The sequence below is a fragment of the Diachasmimorpha longicaudata genome, chromosome 5 (assembly GCF_034640455.1).
Source record: "Diachasmimorpha longicaudata isolate KC_UGA_2023 chromosome 5, iyDiaLong2, whole genome shotgun sequence".
In the NCBI taxonomy this organism is placed as follows: domain Eukaryota; kingdom Metazoa; phylum Arthropoda; class Insecta; order Hymenoptera; family Braconidae; genus Diachasmimorpha; species Diachasmimorpha longicaudata.
The window spans coordinates 6,723,592-6,741,460 of NC_087229.1; the positions used below are offsets into that span (position 1 = coordinate 6,723,592).

The 17,869-nt window shown below is 37.9% G+C and overlaps 1 protein-coding gene across 2 annotated transcripts in view; it reads left to right on the plus strand.

The window, feature by feature from the left end:
* Mnb (minibrain) overlaps positions 1–17,869 on the plus strand; it is a 44,368-nt gene that overhangs the window by 19,714 nt on the left and 6,785 nt on the right. For both annotated transcript variants that reach the window (XM_064120962.1, XM_064120963.1), the window contains exons 3-8: positions 2,843–3,063; positions 14,063–14,231; positions 14,616–14,783; positions 14,896–15,182; positions 15,420–15,566; positions 16,095–16,527. In XM_064120962.1, the coding sequence (XP_063977032.1) occupies positions 2,843–3,063; positions 14,063–14,231; positions 14,616–14,783; positions 14,896–15,182; positions 15,420–15,566; positions 16,095–16,527 (1,425 nt within the window). The remainder of the gene's footprint in view (positions 1–2,842; positions 3,064–14,062; positions 14,232–14,615; positions 14,784–14,895; positions 15,183–15,419; positions 15,567–16,094; positions 16,528–17,869) is intronic.

Genomic DNA, 17,869 nt, shown 5'->3' on the forward strand with positions numbered 1-17,869 from the left:
CTCCATCTCTTCGGAATTTTGATTGAGCGTAATTGACGATTAATCGCATATGTAGATTCACTTTGGGGTTGAAGCCTAAAAAAAAAGTGAAAAAAAAGGGTCTGGCAACCCTTCTGGTCATCGCACAGTAATTTTACATCACGGGGGGTCCCTCACCCACTTGGCGAAAGGGAGAATCATGTGGGTGGGGTGAGAGGGGTAGGGGGGGCGTAGATCAAGAAACATGAATGAAGCGGAATGCGTGCTGGCTATCGCACGGCCTGTGTCAGCATTTCGTGACCTCGCCCCGAGGGTTCTCAACCGTCATACTACCCCCCCTCGATCCCCCTTCGACGGGGATGACACGCGATTTAACTCTTTTAATCCCACCTCCCTCTGGAAACTCTTGTATGAAATTATTTTCCTTTTTTGCGCGAGTGGAGTAGAAAAATCGGTGCGATGTTTTTTTTATTGAGCACAAAATTATCACTTTTTTTTATTCTTAAGAAAAGTTTGCAATTTTATTATGTGAAAAAGTAGAATTTTCGAGTGAAATGACTATTACTATAGCGAGCTTGTTCGTCTTGTCTCGTACTTGAGACATTAATTAACGAATAAAATGTTTACTTCGAGTTTTAATCAATTTATCCCAACACGTTTTGAAGACGAAATCATTAAAAAATGTACTAACAAATGGTTAATGTTTATACCCTCTTCATTCACAAATTTGTTAACTGAAAAATCAGAGAATCTGAATAATGTGCCCCGTAAAAACTTAAAAGACACATGGGATATTCTCAAAGTTTTTGAGTGCGTTATTTACGTGAAATAGGAGGGAAATGATGAGGGGATGGGATGGAAGAGGACAGGGGTGGTTTCAGTGGGCCGAAGGAGTTGCCAAGCGGTATCCTTCCCCTGCACACTCGGCCTTATCTCCGCACTTGCACTCGTACGAGCCTCGGGTACTTTCTTGAGTCAATCGATTCGCTTTTAGTTCCCTCTTCTCCGGGGCAGAGTATAACGCATCTAGCCCCCTTTTCCCTGGGCTCCTTCTCCTACCTCTCATTACCAACGGGAATATGCAAATGGAGGCACACGACTGAGACGTTCAAGTGGAACGACGACGGCCTACGTAAGTTGTAAACAGTGGAGAATTTTTTAGAATGAGGGGGAAATACGTCTCGGGACTGTCAGACGAGACTGTGAGAGCCCCTGTCCGAGCGTGTTAATGAATGATATATATATTTTTTTTCATTCAACCGCGCCCTGACCCACATTTACAACACTGGAGACTCTCGTGGAACGCACGAGAGTCCTCCCCCCCCCCTCTATTTAGCCACCCACATACTCGACTGTTCGTACATTTTCCTAGTCAATGCCACTGATGACTTTGAATTTTCTATCGTTTTTATTTTCCTGAATTTCTCCCCTTTAATGTGATTTAATCTACTTGTATTCCCATTTTTTCGAATATTTACGTTTTGATAATTTTGATATCTTTGGTACATCTACATCTCCCTAGTTGCTAATGTTCTGATTGAATTGGAATTTAATTATAAATCGAAATTCATTGTTAGTTTTCAAGTTTGTAGATGGGGATGATAGAGTTATTATTATTTTTTAAAAATATATTTTCGAGGTTACGTAAAATAGTATTGGGCTGTATGTTCTAAAGAAGAATAGGATTCCCGTACAAGTGTCTCTAATCATTGAGATTATTTACAAAAATTTAAAAATTGCAGTATAAATTTAAATTCATTTTTAATTTGCAATATTTTAAATCTAAATCATTCAATTATTATTTATTTGTTGTAACGCATTCTTGCGACACGGTCTTTGTGCAAAACAACGTTACATAATATAGAATTGAGTTTCAGTAAAAGAGCTAGTCTTTAGAACAATCTTCCTCAATTTTCATTTTCTCAGAATCATTATTTTTCTAGAGATGTCAACAAGTGAAGTATTTATCAATTCAACTTCTCTCCCTTCCACAGCCACTGAGTCCACAATTTTCATATACCATCTGTTTGTTCTTAATTTTATTGTTTACTGTTTTGTTTTCTGAGACTTGAACACCTGAATTATTTATCAATTTAATTCTTTCTTTTTGCGCTCGTGTTAAGGGCGAGAAGTTGGACGGTTGGGGAAGAAACTTAAGCCACCAAACAGGGTCGTTATAATAACGATAATGCGTTAGCGAGTGCCAAGCCCTCCCCCCGCCCTCCTGCCCCATTCCCCTCTCGTTTCTCGTTGTTGCCCTCGGACGACAAACGCATACGTCAAATTAACGACTGCGGTGGAAACTCAACTAGGATTTCATTATATACCGAATAGTCGAGTGTATTTGAGTCGGCAATGGCCGAGACGCACGATGCCAACCGACAGGTCGTTATACTCCTAGTGTTTTTTTTTTTACAAAATCTCATAAATTTCTTTTTATCACCCGAAAAAGAAGAGAGAATTTTTTTTGCAGCATTTTTTTAGTCAGATTTATTGAATTGAGGGGAAAGATTAAAAATATAAACACATCTCAGGAATTTTACGCCAAAAATTAATGTTTTGCGATTCATTAAGTTCTGGGGAATAACAGGACTATCATAAAACATCGGATTGTGGGAGAGCATGTGGGGTACAATGGAGTATTTTGCATCGGCAAAATCGTTTGACAATTGGAGAATATCTGTTTTTTTTTTTATAAATCATATAGACTTACGACACTTAGCGATGATTGTCGGCAAATTATTGACATTAACCTGAAAATTAGTAATAAGGTTCACTCAGATAGGGAACCAATTTGTAAACACTAATATTTGTTTTCCTCTCCATTAGTTTACGTAAAAAATTCAATGAAATGTATTTTCAGTGAGTGGGAGAACGGGTACCGGTGGTGCACCTTTGTACGGACGTCTTGTAGCTGAGGAGCCAGCAGTATGTGGTACAGGTGTTGGGGGTGTACCCCAGGAAACCCCAGCGGATATTCACGCTATGCAAGCGAGGATACCTCACAGGTTTCGGGATCCAGCGACTGCTCCCCTACGAAAGCTCAGTGTTGACCTCATAAAGACCTACAAACACATCAACGAGGTGAGAAAACATTTCAATAGCTTAGAAATTGTGTAGATAAACCGTTTAACGATCCGAATACGTAAGAGGGCTCGATGATATCGGTGGGAATGTAGGACAGCTTTAGTTTCAATGGAACAGTAGGAAACGACCAGATCATGTTTTGTCAGTGAATTCATTTGGTTTTTAAAATCATTCCTTGATCTCTCCATCGTTTTTACCGTTTACATCTCTCTTTTTTTTAGTCCCCTTTCATTGAACTCTTTTGATTACCACAAAATTTTTTTTTATTACGAAAAGGGGGTAAGTGCATTGTGCTCAGGATAGTCAATCCCCATTCACAATTCTCAGAAAAATTCGGTAATCGTGTACAAACGATGAAACACATCCCCCAGTACTTAAGGATTGTCATTCCCTTTTTTTTTTGTGGTTAAACGGCTCGTCATGCCAATGGCCCTGGGGAGACGTGGGTGGGCTGTTGAAGTATGTGCAAGGGGTGAGGGAGTGTTTTAAAAAAAACTGTGGGGTGACTTGTTGGCGCACGACTCTTCTGTGCTTGAGTTTGCTCATCCGTTGAGTCGTTATGCTCGTTCTCGAATGTCCAGCACCTCCAGACATTCCCAAAATGATTTTTTTTTTCAACATCTCCACGCGCCAACGACAGCAGAACACTCGAATTGTCATAACAGGGAACTTCTACGTATGAGGGGAAGAATAAAAAGAACATATTTTTGCATTTTATTCACCTTAACGCCATACTCCAATGTCTGAGTCTCATTTTCATTCAGCGAAAATGGGGAAAAAAAATGTAATCTGAACGTGGGTTTCAGTTGACTCATGTTAAACTCGGGAACAATGAGCAATAAAAATGAAAATAACCGAGAGAGCCTAGTGAATCACGCGTTTCTGGGTATTTCCACTCGATCAAATCGATGATGTATAGATGGAGAAAAATTGTGTGTGGTTTTTGGGAAAATTTATTATTTCTTTGGTTAGTAATTTTCTACGTAAACTCAATCAACTTTCGATTCCATGAAGTGCAATATGTAGATTAGTTAATTATTATTTTTATTTACGCGAAAAACTTAACGTCTACAATCTATTTCTTTATTTGATGAAATTCAGATATTTGTTTCGTTAATTAACAATGGAATAATTAAATCGAGATTGTGGGCATGAAGTCCATCAACAGATCAGGTGGCATTTAAATAACAAAAAAATTTATGCGTTCAGTCAACATTTTATTGTTGCTTGTTAATTCAATGTTGTGAATATTTAGTACTCGTTGGTCAGCAATAGAAAATTCCCTGGCGAATAAAAGACGGGGAGAAATCACTTGTGGCTTTTTCGTGAAAATTTATTATTCATTCGGTTATTAGTTTTCCCCAGAAATTCAATCAACTTTCGCTCGAAGGAGTTGGATATTAATATTGTTTATTATCCAGAGGATACCAGATTGGTCAGATCATGGGGGAATAATGGTGGTACGGTGGCAGGAGGGTAGTGGTTGAACTGAGTGAGAAAGAAATATAGTCAGGAAGTTATGAAGGCGAGAGGGTGGCCGGGGGTTGGCGCCACCCGACCAATAAGCGACACACGTACCAGACTACTGGCACAGTGGTGAGGGCGTCACGCGAACTAAATTATCCGCGACGACGAAAACCAGTGATACAACGTTCCATGTCTCTTACAATTTCACTTACACTAATTTTTTACATGTAAAAATTAAATTAAGAAATCGCATTATACTAGAAACGCCTTAGAAATTAGACAAAAGTCACTGGATTTCGAAATCAATATTTTTTTTTGTTTCTACGTTATACGCAGAAGACCTGCGTAATGTCAAGCCTCGAATGTTAATAATTAATTATTGATTGATAATTCTCATTCAATGTTGCTTACGGATGAACATTTAATTTTTTCCTTAAACAAATGGGCTGTCGGGTAATTAACGATTTAAAAAAAGTTTTTTTTGTATTTATTTTTCAACAAATCCGCTGATATTTAAATTAGATTGGTAATTACACGAAATTTAATATTCTAATCAAGACAAAATCGAGAAACCCCGTTCATACTCGTAACATGAGTGAATGACTGCTATTTCCTCAAAATAATAAAAATTGGTTAAATGGGGCACAAGCCATCCGGATTATAATAAAAATTTACTTATAATTATCGACTTTCTCTTTTGATCTTCAGGGAAATCACAGGAAATGCTTTACATTTCCAGGATGTTATTCTCATTAAATGCTTTCTCATTAATTATTCATTATTCATTTTGAAGTATAAGAATATATCATATAAACTTTGGAAAATTTTAACATTTCACCACGACAACGTTGAATTATTCTGACAATACTATTCTATCTCAAAATAGAATACTTCCGGAGGATTATAGCAGCCGATATTGTGATCAACTCGGAATAAACTAATTACCGGATGTAAACAAATATCTGTAATCACTTCATAGTCAAACGGTATAGAAATCAATGACTCAATTCCTTTTCACTTGAACTGTCAATATTACCGTATAAAACTCAGTGAATTTTGCTAATCATCATCGATCTCCTGATATTTCTGAACACTCAACTGAGCGTCAAGTTGACTAGTTACCCTTTACCACAGCATTCACTCGATCATTCCAGCATTCGAAAGCATTTTCCTCATAATTTTTCCCCATCCCACTCACACTTATCTCTGCTTCACGATTGCATTCTTGCATTCATTTTTTCATTAAAAACAAAAATACCCTTAATGCTACCGTCAATATCTCGTTCACTTGATATTCTCAGACCCGGAAAACTGGTCTATTGAAATGTAAATTTAAATGAAACCAGTAAATTCCATGAATTGCTGTAAAAAAATATAATCTTACGGTGTAATGAATTCACTCAAAGATTGTTTCAATAATCGAAACCAGATGTTTTCCCTCATTCCCTTGTTATTTATCTCCATTTCTTGCCGGCGATCGTGGTCTTGTCCCCCTAAGAGACAAGGGTAAGGACCCCGGGTTGAGTCTGAATCGTAACGATAACTGCGTCACGATTAAACGACTTGGGATATCCCGGAGGTTTCTTCCAACGAGGAGACAGACCGAAGAGAGAAAGATTTCGAGATATCGTATCGTCGGTACAGCCATTATTCTTTGCCTCCGAGCCACGCGAAAACCGTTTTCTCATTTCTTTCCTCACGTGCAGACACTAACCCCTCCTTCTCTTCTCCTTCCCCTCTCCCCCGTCCGCACCACCAACCGGAATCGACGACTTCTCGTCTCTCTCGTTTTTTTTTTTATTTTTCAAATACAAAACTGTACCCGAGAAAAGCTCACGTAGTAAAATAGCAGCGTAGTCGGGGGATGAACGGAAAAAATGAAAAGTCAATGAGGGGTAGGAAATAATTGATGAGGTTTCATATGGCTGAAGGGTGAGACAGGGAGGGTTGGAAAAAATGTGCATGATCCAAATGGTATTGGAGGCTTGCGGTAGATGCATTCCTAGGATGGGGATTGGTATGAAACAGCCAACATTCGACGTCGGGGAATCCTCCAGTTGTCCATGGAGCTTGGTCAGGTGCCATGCGAGTCTCATAGTCCCTTCATTCATGAATGCCCTCCTCCCTCATTCTCGTTCGGTTCAATCCCACAAATAATCGAAATTATTAGTCAGTACTACGTTCGTTTACACCGCAGCTGAAAAATTACTTTGAAAAATTTTTTAGATAAATGGGAAAGTTTATTATGTGGTAATTTCTTGGTGGGAAATTTGGGGATTTAAAAAAGGGTTCAGGTGGAATCAGTCAAAACTGTTAATTTTAATTTCGATTGGTTCCGCGAATGCGGTGAAATTAGGGAAATTTCGGTTAATGCATTCTTCAATTTTTAATTAAGGGAAAATTCATTGCAATTTAATGGTGAATATTCATGATTTCGTTAAAAGCTGAAAGGGGCTGGGGAATTCACACGACAATGGTTTTACAAAATGGGAATTTTTAGAAAAAGTATTCTTTTGGGAGCTTATAAGTTTTCCTCTTTAATTGTATTCAATGCGATTACTGATAGAGTCCACGAAATACATTGGTGATTAAAAAAAAATAATTTAAACTATTCTTTCAACAGTATATCTTGTAACAGAATCAGTTAAAATCCGGCGAATTCAATATCCTTAGAATTTTTATATTCACACGATGATTCACATAAGATTTCCCTCAATTTTTTTTCGTTGAAAAATCAGTCAATAAAACCCTCTCCGCGTGCAGGATAAAATGATCACAATAATTTTGTTCACAACTGAATAAAATCTTTCCTCTTCTCTTCCATCTTTTCTTTCCAATTCCTTTTAAATGAAAGTTATCGTCTCAAAAACCTGGAATTTTCATACAATAAAGTCTTGACAAAAACTTTGTCAAAGAACCGGAAAACAGTATAAAACGGAAGTGAAAACGCGCTCTGGGGGGTGGTGAGTGGTGAAGGAAGGATGAAAGATAAAAGAAAGTAAGAGGTAAAAAAAAATCCCCCTCCCCCGCCGCCCCTCACTCTTCCCATCATTCCGAAGTGAAATGAAATAGTACGAGATGAGACGAAAAAGTATCGATACTTTGGAAGTGACGTAGTGATTTTTCGAACTCCTTCAGAAGCTCTGGGAATGGTGAATGTGGTGTCTGAGGTATGGGGGTGACTTTATAGCGGTTTGCTCGGTAGTGAGAATGAGACGAGACAGTTTTCACCACTCGTATATATGCTAAACTCCTCCAACTCTTGGTTGTCCATTGTTTTCCGTGGTACAGAAACCACTTTTTGGGATAAGAAGGTGAGATAGACTGATTTTATTGGTTTTGCAAGAGGGGGAGAATTCGATTCTTGGCGCCTCTTGCAGCATTTCAAATCCAACTTGGCATATTACATGTAGCCACCCTCTTCCTACCCCTTCGTACTCCCCTTCTACCCCTGACACATACATGGGAACTAACCATACCTCTGGCTCCCTCCTCCATTCCCTCGAAAATCTCCGCTATTCGACTTGTCGATTCGACAAATCCCCTGGAAATAGACTTCAGGCGATAGGGTGATCAGTGTGTGGTTCACCAAAATCGACAAATTTTCTTTTGGTTTAACAAAATCGTCGGTAGAATGGAATTAAATTCGAATGTGAAGAGGGAGGAGAGGTAAAAAAGGCTGGGAATGTGTGGCTGTGGTACATGAGCGGAATAATGGATGTAACGAGGTGGGATTGGGCTGGTGGGTTAATTCGATTCTATTCGCTTTTTGCGGCAATGTTAAACTTTCAAAAAATAACGTACTTTGAAGTTTAGCTCTTACGAACACTTTAAGTTTAGGATGATCAAGTATTTTTAACGCTTTAAGTCAGAGTAATTACGTTCGTTTAATCAACGTCAGTCCAATTTAGCCAGGAAATGAATCTTTCTGGCGTATTAATTTCTCCGAACAATTACCAAATGTATCTTTTCCATTTTACCCCAAAATTGTAAGTTGAAGAGCAGTTCGAAAGGTTCGACAATCGGTGCAGAAATGAGAGTTGAATCAATCAACAGAAATCTTGACCGGTGTTTCAACGAGAAGATAATATCCAAAGTTCTGTCCTTAAATAGAATATCATGAAAGAATTACACACGACCCCCTGGTACTTCTCGCCGGAGACATTTACAAATGTCATAATCTCTGATATATTGAAAAATAGTCCAGAAAAGTAGCGCTAGAATTCAGATAGGGTGAGTGAGAAAAAAAATTCTTTATACCCGGCTCACCAGTGTTATTTTCTCACCTACAAATTCGTGATGGTAATTACACTAAACTGTCGGCACCAGCGTTGCCCCATAATTTTGCACCCAACGAAAGAATTAATCTCGCTTGGTAGGGCTCACTCTATCAGCACGAAACCCTAAAAAACAATCCGCTATACACATTATACCTTCTCCGTATTTCTGATACCTCTTCCTGCCCGGTTTGCAGTTTTACCCGGGTAAAAAACTTTCCATTGACCGTTAGGCTCGTGAGTCTGGTGACTCAGAAAATACCCGGCTGGAAGTCAGGGACGTACGATTAATAGGATTCCCTAAGGATTTAAAAAAAACTATAAGTTCACACTTGCAAGACGAGACTACAACAATGATAAGAACATTACGAGAAAAATTCCGTAAATGTCCGTGTTCCGTGAATTCCGTGATCTGTTAAATGATGTTTACCGCACTTGGCGCGTAAAATCATCCAATCGCTAGATAAAACAGTAGCGTCACCATAAACGATAGGAATCCAACAGTTCGTGATAAAAAAAATATCCCGAGTGTCTGTCAGACTTTCCATAAAGTTCAATCAATTAAAAGTCCCCACCAACACATCCCGCAATGTCAATGTCTCTCACTCCCTTGAAAAACTCAAAAGAAAAACGTGAATGAACCCCAACAGCCATTTCATTTTAGTTTCCCCCAAAAAATTTTCCTTCACAATCTAAAAAAAAAAATTTTCGCCCTCCCTCCTCCCTAATGCAGTGTTACTCTTTACCACTGTTTATCCCTTGAAAAAGACTGAGTAGGAAAGAATGAAAAAGGAAAATAAAAGAGGGAAGTAAACGACAAAGAGGCGCACTAGCGGAAGGTCGCGAAACGGCCCCTGGCTCTTGTGTTTCTTTCTCGCGTGGCTTTCATTCATGACTTTCCTGGATCGTTTCACTTCTCTATCTCTTTCATTCTTTCTCACGTTTCCCTTTCCACTGTTTCTTCAATCCATGTTGGATCGTTTTGCCGTGAGAGGAAGACACTCTCCCCTTCGTCACCCTCTTCATTCCCCTCGTACCATCCTCACTTCTCGTCCAAGTCAAGAATGAAAAAAAAAAAACGACTGTTGGTCTCACTCTAATGTGCACGTACAAAACGAGTGCAGAGATTCATAACGGCCTCGTTCGATGACGTGGCGTTCCGTCATCCCGTCTGACAGGCTGTACCACGAAAATAGCTCATACAGCCACTAGTCAACCGATACGACGGCAACAAACTTATGAGACAATACAGACTGACGAATCGGAACATTCTACAGAATTTTATGTTTTTTGTTAGTCAATGATTTATATTCAAATTGAAAGTAAAACATTACTATTTTATTTTTAACAAAGATGAGATGATTGAAGAGCTGAAATTTGACAATTAATTTTGCACCTTTTTTATCTTCACTATCGAATTATTTATATTTAGTTCTAGGTTTTTTTTTCATTCAGAATCATTTTACATTCATTGAGAAAAAAAATGAGTCTCCTTTGTTTGAAAGAATTAGAATAATAACTAGAGTAAGAATAAAACTATTATTCGGAATCTCATCGAATTTGCTATCGATTCCTTGTAGTTTTAATAATTTATGAAATCGAACTACATTTATACCACTATCGTACCACTTAACCCTCTGCACTCGCGATGCATTAACGTCGTACAGTGAGTCAACTCCGAAGTGCACAAAGATATGACGTCATTATTCTCTCCGTGAAATAAATTATGATAATTTTAAAAGCGTAAACTAAATAAATCGCCGAAATTACGGAATTTTCCGTGCATGTGCTTCGTAAAGTCTGGGCAATCAATTTCAATAATTCTTCAGTGAAAAAAAAAATACCTAAAATATCAGCGGCGCGACTACCCAGACAACGATGCTGCACCTCTCCCCACCCCATTCTTACCCTTTCTGCCTGTCATCCTTTTTTTATTCGTCTGGATCTCGAGTTTCAAGAACGAAACCCACCAGAACCGAACAAACGGCGAGAGCCTACAATTGTCCAGAATTGAAGAAAAAAATATTCCCAAAAATGGAGTATTAAAAATAGCCCCTGGGATTGAATATCTTATGTCTCAGTTTCACGTGCATTTCATCCAGACTTTTGTTTCGTCATTAATTTTTTCAATTATTTTAATTGAAAAAAAAATAAAATAAATAATATATTTCAGTCATCGAATGGTGACGAGTGTCCCTGGGGTCCACTTTTGGCGAGGAGAGGCCTTGTGCGCCAGAGTGAACGCATCATGCACGGAGAGGGGGTTGCCAGGGGGTGTAGGGGGGCTCTGGGGGAGACGTCCAACTGAGTCCTCTCCCGTGCACTCGCGCATAGCAACAGAAACGAGTGGAGAATCGGTCTAGCACCAAGAGAGAGCAGCCAGCCGCGCTTCGACGCTCTGTGCTGGCTGTTGCCTTCTTTCTTTATCATTTTATCTCACTCAGTCTCATGGATGGTGACAATATACATATGGGGTCGTTTTGGGTAGAACAACGGTTACCAACTGCGATTTCCCGTTGGAATTGAGAAATTGAAATTGGGAGATTGAAGTTGATGGCTTTGATAGATGAGGAATCATCTGGATATGTACAATCAGATTAATTAGGGACTCTGGATTAATTAGGGTATTTTATTATTCTCCTTAGGTTATCCATAACCTAAGGATACAGTCGGAATAGTCTTCTGTCGGCCTCTCCAATCAATTTCCTATCAATTTTGTCTGACCTGTTGTTATGAAATTGATGCAGTTGTGCATCCAGATGCATTCATTAATAATTCATTTGCTCCATTTCTAGGATCTTGGTCAGATCAAACGAAATTATTATTTCCCTGAGATACAAATGTTGCTTACAGGTAACGCAAATTATTAGCATTATTAACATTGACAAACAACGATTACTGAACGAAATCCGATAATTGACGTCGTTAACTTGAAAAATAAGAAATCAACTGGATTCGTGCAATGCGAATAATTGAGACTGATTGATTGGTTGGCACATGCTAGTCATAATAAGGACTCAACATTCTTGTAATTATATCTTGCAATAGACTTCACATGAAATTTGCTAGTTAATTGTCGGTTGCACATGCACATGTGCATCAGATCATATTCAATGACAATTTCTTCGTTTCATTCATATGTTTTTCATCAGATCATTGAAACGATGACGTGAAAATAATGTATTCATTCTTAATTTTCATATTCTTTCAAAACTGTTCTTTACTGCTTTAAAAAACGAGCTTCATGAATAGTGAAATCGTGGCATTGAATTTGATTTAGGAGATAAAGGCCCATAAAATTGCATGTTTCAGGTTGAATTAAAGGGAATTTAAATAGTTTCAAGGGGAATATTAACATTCCTGTAGTCATCAAAATTCAAGAATTTAATTACTTGATTACTAATTTTTACTAAATAATTCAAATGAACTTTTCTGTTTCTATGGGAGGAAAATATTAGAGAAAAATTTACCACTACCCTCACGTCATTTTCATCCACCATTCCTTTTTGTCTATTGATTTTAACGTATAATTACAATAAAATCGATACAACATGCCAGTTTTCAAGGACATGATTTCCGGAATTTCCAGGGGAAATAGCCCTGTGGTGCTGGCTAGCATATTGTAAAATTTTTATTATCCACTCGAACTATCTGTCTTTGCACCTGTCAAGTAATTTCTATTTTTTTTCTCCTCTATTTGCACCATTCAATTGAAATAATAATAATGGTAGCCCAACAATTTCTTTTGTTAGATCATCTCTGCTATCCTTCATATTTATAAATTCTTATTCATTTCCCCATGATGGTCACATTTGCAAGGACTCCATGCAAAAACATCAGGTACTGGTATTATCGGTTGTTGGGAAACGGGGCCAAACGGGTCACGTGAAACGCGAAGAGAAAGAGAGAGAGAGGGGTCTCTGGTGTTATTGGGGTAGGTCGCGTCCTTCCGTGTGATTTTCAGTAAAACATTGTATGGTGTTCTGTATATGTATATTGTACAGACCAAATGCCCAATGCCATTGACGTTTTTCTCTTCAGTTGGCGCTGCTGGTTGCATCACGCAAATGTCTATCTAGCATGAATTCAATTCATGTGAGAACCGGATGAGCAAAAAAACTATGAAAAATACTCGAAAACATAACTACAGTTGTGCTCTGATCTTGAAATAAAAAAAAAAATCAGCGAGGATTCACCGCTGTTGATCACAGAAATCAATCATCCGTTCATTACAGTTATTATTATTATTTATTGATAATTATAGACTGTTCAATCTCATTTGCAGTCGTCATGATTGAATCACTTCAACAATTAGTTCTTGTTCAGGACTAATTGTTGTCATGAATTTTTAATTTATGTTGAGTTGTAAAAGTCCACTTGTTTGAAATAAATTTTTTTGGAAAAATAGTAACAGCTGTCGGTTTTCACTGAAAACGTTAGCACGACGTACAGTTCAGAATTAATTGAACATTAATTTAACATTAATTGAGTCAAGGTTATCAGGTGTTATACTTTCGATAAACCGAGGTTCTGAATTACATTGAGATGGAATGATAAATCGTCAGAGATATTGACAAAAAACTTTAAAGAAGTGGACTAACTTTCTAAAAGCAAGAAATTTCATTATTCACGTGGTACGATTGTTATCGATCTTTTACTCCAAACGCAACATTGGATTCTGTTTCGATTTTTTCTCTCCGTTCCCTCATTTTTAAGGCTCTGTACCGTTAATGCTAGGGTTTCCTGGGGAGGGACAGAGAGGGAGAGGATAGGGGAACTAGGGAGGATGGCTATCAGGTCAGAAAGGTGGCTACACAGCATTTATCGAATCACATGGTACTCTGAGAAGAAAGCGCGGGTAATTTTGTGAACGAATAGAGATTCACGATTCATCACAGTCGTCGGGGGAACGAGAGGGGGCGAGGGAGGGGTAGTAATGATCACTTACAAGGGGTAATAGCACTTAACTCGCTTTTTACTCCCTCTTTTTTACCCAACTCTCTCGTACCCACCTTCTCTCCCTCCCCCTCGCCCTTCCATCCTTATCAACCCTTTCGTTATTTCAACGAGGGACGATGGGTGTAACGGAAAGAAAGATGGATTACACTTGGGGTTGAGGATAAACACTTGGGTGGAAAGGGTGGAGGAGACTGTTGACTCTAGTATTAGCTTTTCTGAGATTTTTGCCAATTAAACATTATAATGGAATTAATGAATTTGAGGTTTATCTTTTTGTTTTTGCTTCAATTCAGGTTTACTATGCGAAGAAAAAGAGGAGAGCGCAACAGATGCAGGGCGAGGATGGCTCGCACAAGAAGGAGAGGAAGCTCTACAACGACGGTTGGGACGACGACAACCACGACTACATCATTAAAAATGGTGAAAAGTTCTTGGATCGATATGAAATTGATTCATTAATAGGTGAGGATATGATTTTTTTATTGTTTACGATGGACAAGTGCCGCATCTATTAGCACAAAAAATAATCTATTGGGCAACAAGTGCGGTAAAAATTTTCTGGCGAGGGAGGGTTGAAAAAGGAGAGTTAGAAAATCTATGCCGCACGTGTTTCGCACCGAATTTCACATTACGACGGGCGTAAAATCGTTGCTGCACGGTGTAATGTGATGGGATATTTCGTTACGAGTGCAGAAAGATCGTTGTTTTCAAATTATCACGGAAACCTTGATCGCACTCCACCATTAATTTGCACAATAGTTTAGCGAGCCCTTATTGAAATCTCGTTTCTACGTGATTTCCAAAATAAAATTCTGCCCTAACAATGTTTATGAATTTTCTCAACAGGTAAAGGCAGCTTCGGCCAAGTAGTAAAAGCACTTGACCTCGAAGAGCAAACACAGGTAGCAATAAAAATCATCAAGAATAAAAAACCCTTCCTCAATCAAGCGCAAATCGAAGTTAGGTTATTAGAAATGATGAATAGAGCGGATACCGACAACAAGTATTATATAGGTGAGTGATATTCAATACACTGGAAATAATTAAAACTAATAATTAAAACATCTGATTCATTTTCTTCAATACTCATGTGGGTTTTTTTTTACTAATTTCCTTCACTCTCTAGTTAAACTGAAAAGGCACTTTATGTGGCGAAATCATTTGTGTCTGGTATTCGAGCTGCTGTCTTATAACCTGTACGACCTACTTAGAAATACGAATTTCCGTGGGGTGTCATTGAACCTCACGAGGAAGTTTGCGCAACAACTGTGTACTGCCCTACTGTTCCTGTCCACACCGGAATTGAACATCATTCACTGTGATCTGAAGCCCGAGAATATTCTTCTCTGCAATCCGAAGAGGAGTGCGATTAAGATTGTAGATTTTGGGAGTTCGTGTCAATTGGGACAGAGGGTGAGGCTTCATTAAAACAATTATTAAATTGAATAAAGAATAATGAAAAAATGATAACAACTAGATCAAAAATTACAGTGAATGTACCGTTTTTAAGTTTTTTCTAAAGAAAATCTTGGAACATTCATAAGAATACTTATTAATTTTCACCAGGACTTGATTTCCTGCTTTCTCTCTGCATTGACTGAAATTTAGGAAAAGACAGATGGAGAATTTGAATGGTTTTTACATTTTCAGATATACCAATATATACAGTCTAGGTTTTATCGATCACCCGAGGTTTTACTCGGCATTCCATATGATCTGGCGATAGATATGTGGAGTTTGGGGTGTATTCTAGTGGAAATGCATACAGGGGAACCTCTGTTCAGTGGGGCTAACGAGGTAAGAATCGATATTTTTCCATTCTTCACGGTTTTTCATTGATTTTTCATTCATCTTGGAAGCAAGTAATTTTGAAGGGAACTATCAAGGGACTTTACTGTAGAGACATGAATATTCAATGGAAAATTTCTCATATAAAACGGTCCTTTAGAATCCCTTACTCACGAAATTTGTTTCCTGCAGTCTATGAAAATTTGATAAAAACTGTTAGCTACGTTTCCGATATTATAAGCAATTAAACACATCCGCATTATGTCATCATAATGCAGACATATCCTCCACCGAGAAACCTACAAATGTTTTTTAAAACTCTAATTCTATTGTCTGATAGGAAGAACTTTGTTGAAGCTACCCAGTGAGCGTTTTTCCATACGGAAATAAAGTTGCTAATTTTATTTGAATTTGTCACGTGGATTGAAGTGTAAAATAAACATTAGTGTTCATAAAAATATTGAAGTCTAAGTCTGCTAGAACCCTTCTAGCCTGAATCAATCACAATGATTAATTAATGGCCTCTTTGATGATTAGGTCGATCAGATGAATAAAATAGTGGAAGTGCTGGGTATGCCACCGAAGCACATATTGGACCAAGCGCACAAAGCGCGGAAGTACTTTGACAAACTCCCAACGGACGGTTCTTACGTACTGAAAAAGTCCAAGGACGGTAAAAAGTACAAATCCCCTGGTTCCCGAAGACTACACGATATACTAGGAGTTGAGAGTGGTGGTCCAGGTGGTAGGAGGATAAATGAACCAGGCCACTCAATATCCGACTACCTCAAGTTCAAGGATCTTATACTTAGAATGTTGGATTTTGATCCGAAAACGAGGGTAACGCCTTATTACGCGTTACAGCACAATTTTTTCAAGAGAACGGCCGATGAGGGGACCAACACAAATATTGCTGCTGCCAATAGTGCTAATACGAGTCCAGCGGTGGTTGCTATGAGCCAGGACAGTGGTGAGTTGTCGTAACCATTCCAAGAAGGGGAGGAATTTATTTATTGGTGAGGTTTTTTATTATGATGAGTTGCATCGCCAAAGACAGTCTCAAATCATTCGAATTCATTCACTGAATTTTTATTAATTGAGAGCACATATTGCAGTGAGGAATTACTAAACTATTGAGAGAAATTATTTATTGATATTTAGTTTCAATATTGAGGTAATAGAAAGGTTTCATACAGTAATAGATTTACAGAATAAGAGGAACTATTTTGACAAAATAATCGGATGATTCTTCGAACAATCCTAAAGCTTTTGTTTTTTTTTTAATGATTTATGTCGCCAAAGATTGAGCCTCGGATTATGCGAATTTATTAGATGAATTAATTTCATGCAATACCAAATTTCATGGAGTAATACATTGGCAGAATCGAAAAAAATATTTTTTCGAACTACTTCGAAGATCCTTCAATTCAGAATGGATAAATATTAATTTTTCATAAGAGAAATTTCATTACAAGTGGTATTACTTTTTTATCAAAAAGCCAGTCTGCCAATTGCGAGAAGACAGTGCATTGAAAACTTACAGAGCTCTTATCACGGTGGCTACATTACCGAACTAGATAATGTTCAAAACCAATTTTACGTAATTCGCATTACGTCAAGTGTAGACTTACATGAATCATTGAACATGTATTCTTGTGCCGCTTGATTTCATCCATCATTCATCGTCTTAAGTTCTCATCATTTTTTTTTATTCATTTACATTTATATCACAATTTAGCCTCAAACGCTAATACTTCAGGCGTCAGCTGTCCTACCCAGAGGCAGACGAATGAATGAAACAAATATTTGTTGTAAATAATTAAATATTAATCTAAAACAGAAAATATCCGAATTTTTAGGATCAGCCTCGACAGATGATTGACGACCGAGTGTTGCGACTTGAGGACATTGTTCAGAGATTTTCAGAATTTTAGGAGTTTTGATTTGTGCAGAAAGTAAGATAATACTTTTGTCGATCTTTTTCCTTTTATTCCATTTTTTTTCCTCGTTTTTTTCGTTAAGAAATGTCAGGGATCCATAGGCGAGGCTGAGAAAATAAAAATAAAACGTGAAAGAGTAATTTCATTGAAAAAACGTCTTTGGCAAAATGAAGAGACAGTGAGACAAATGGAAAAAAATGTGGTGCAGAAAACTGAAAATATGATTAAACAATAAGGCGAGAAATTGAAGTGTTAACGATTGTAACTTAACGTTATCGCTTAGTTTCTGCACAAAACTAAACCAAATACTTGTTGTTGCCCGTAGATATGATGGGGGGACAGTACGTGGCTCGATGACTGTCGTATCCGCGG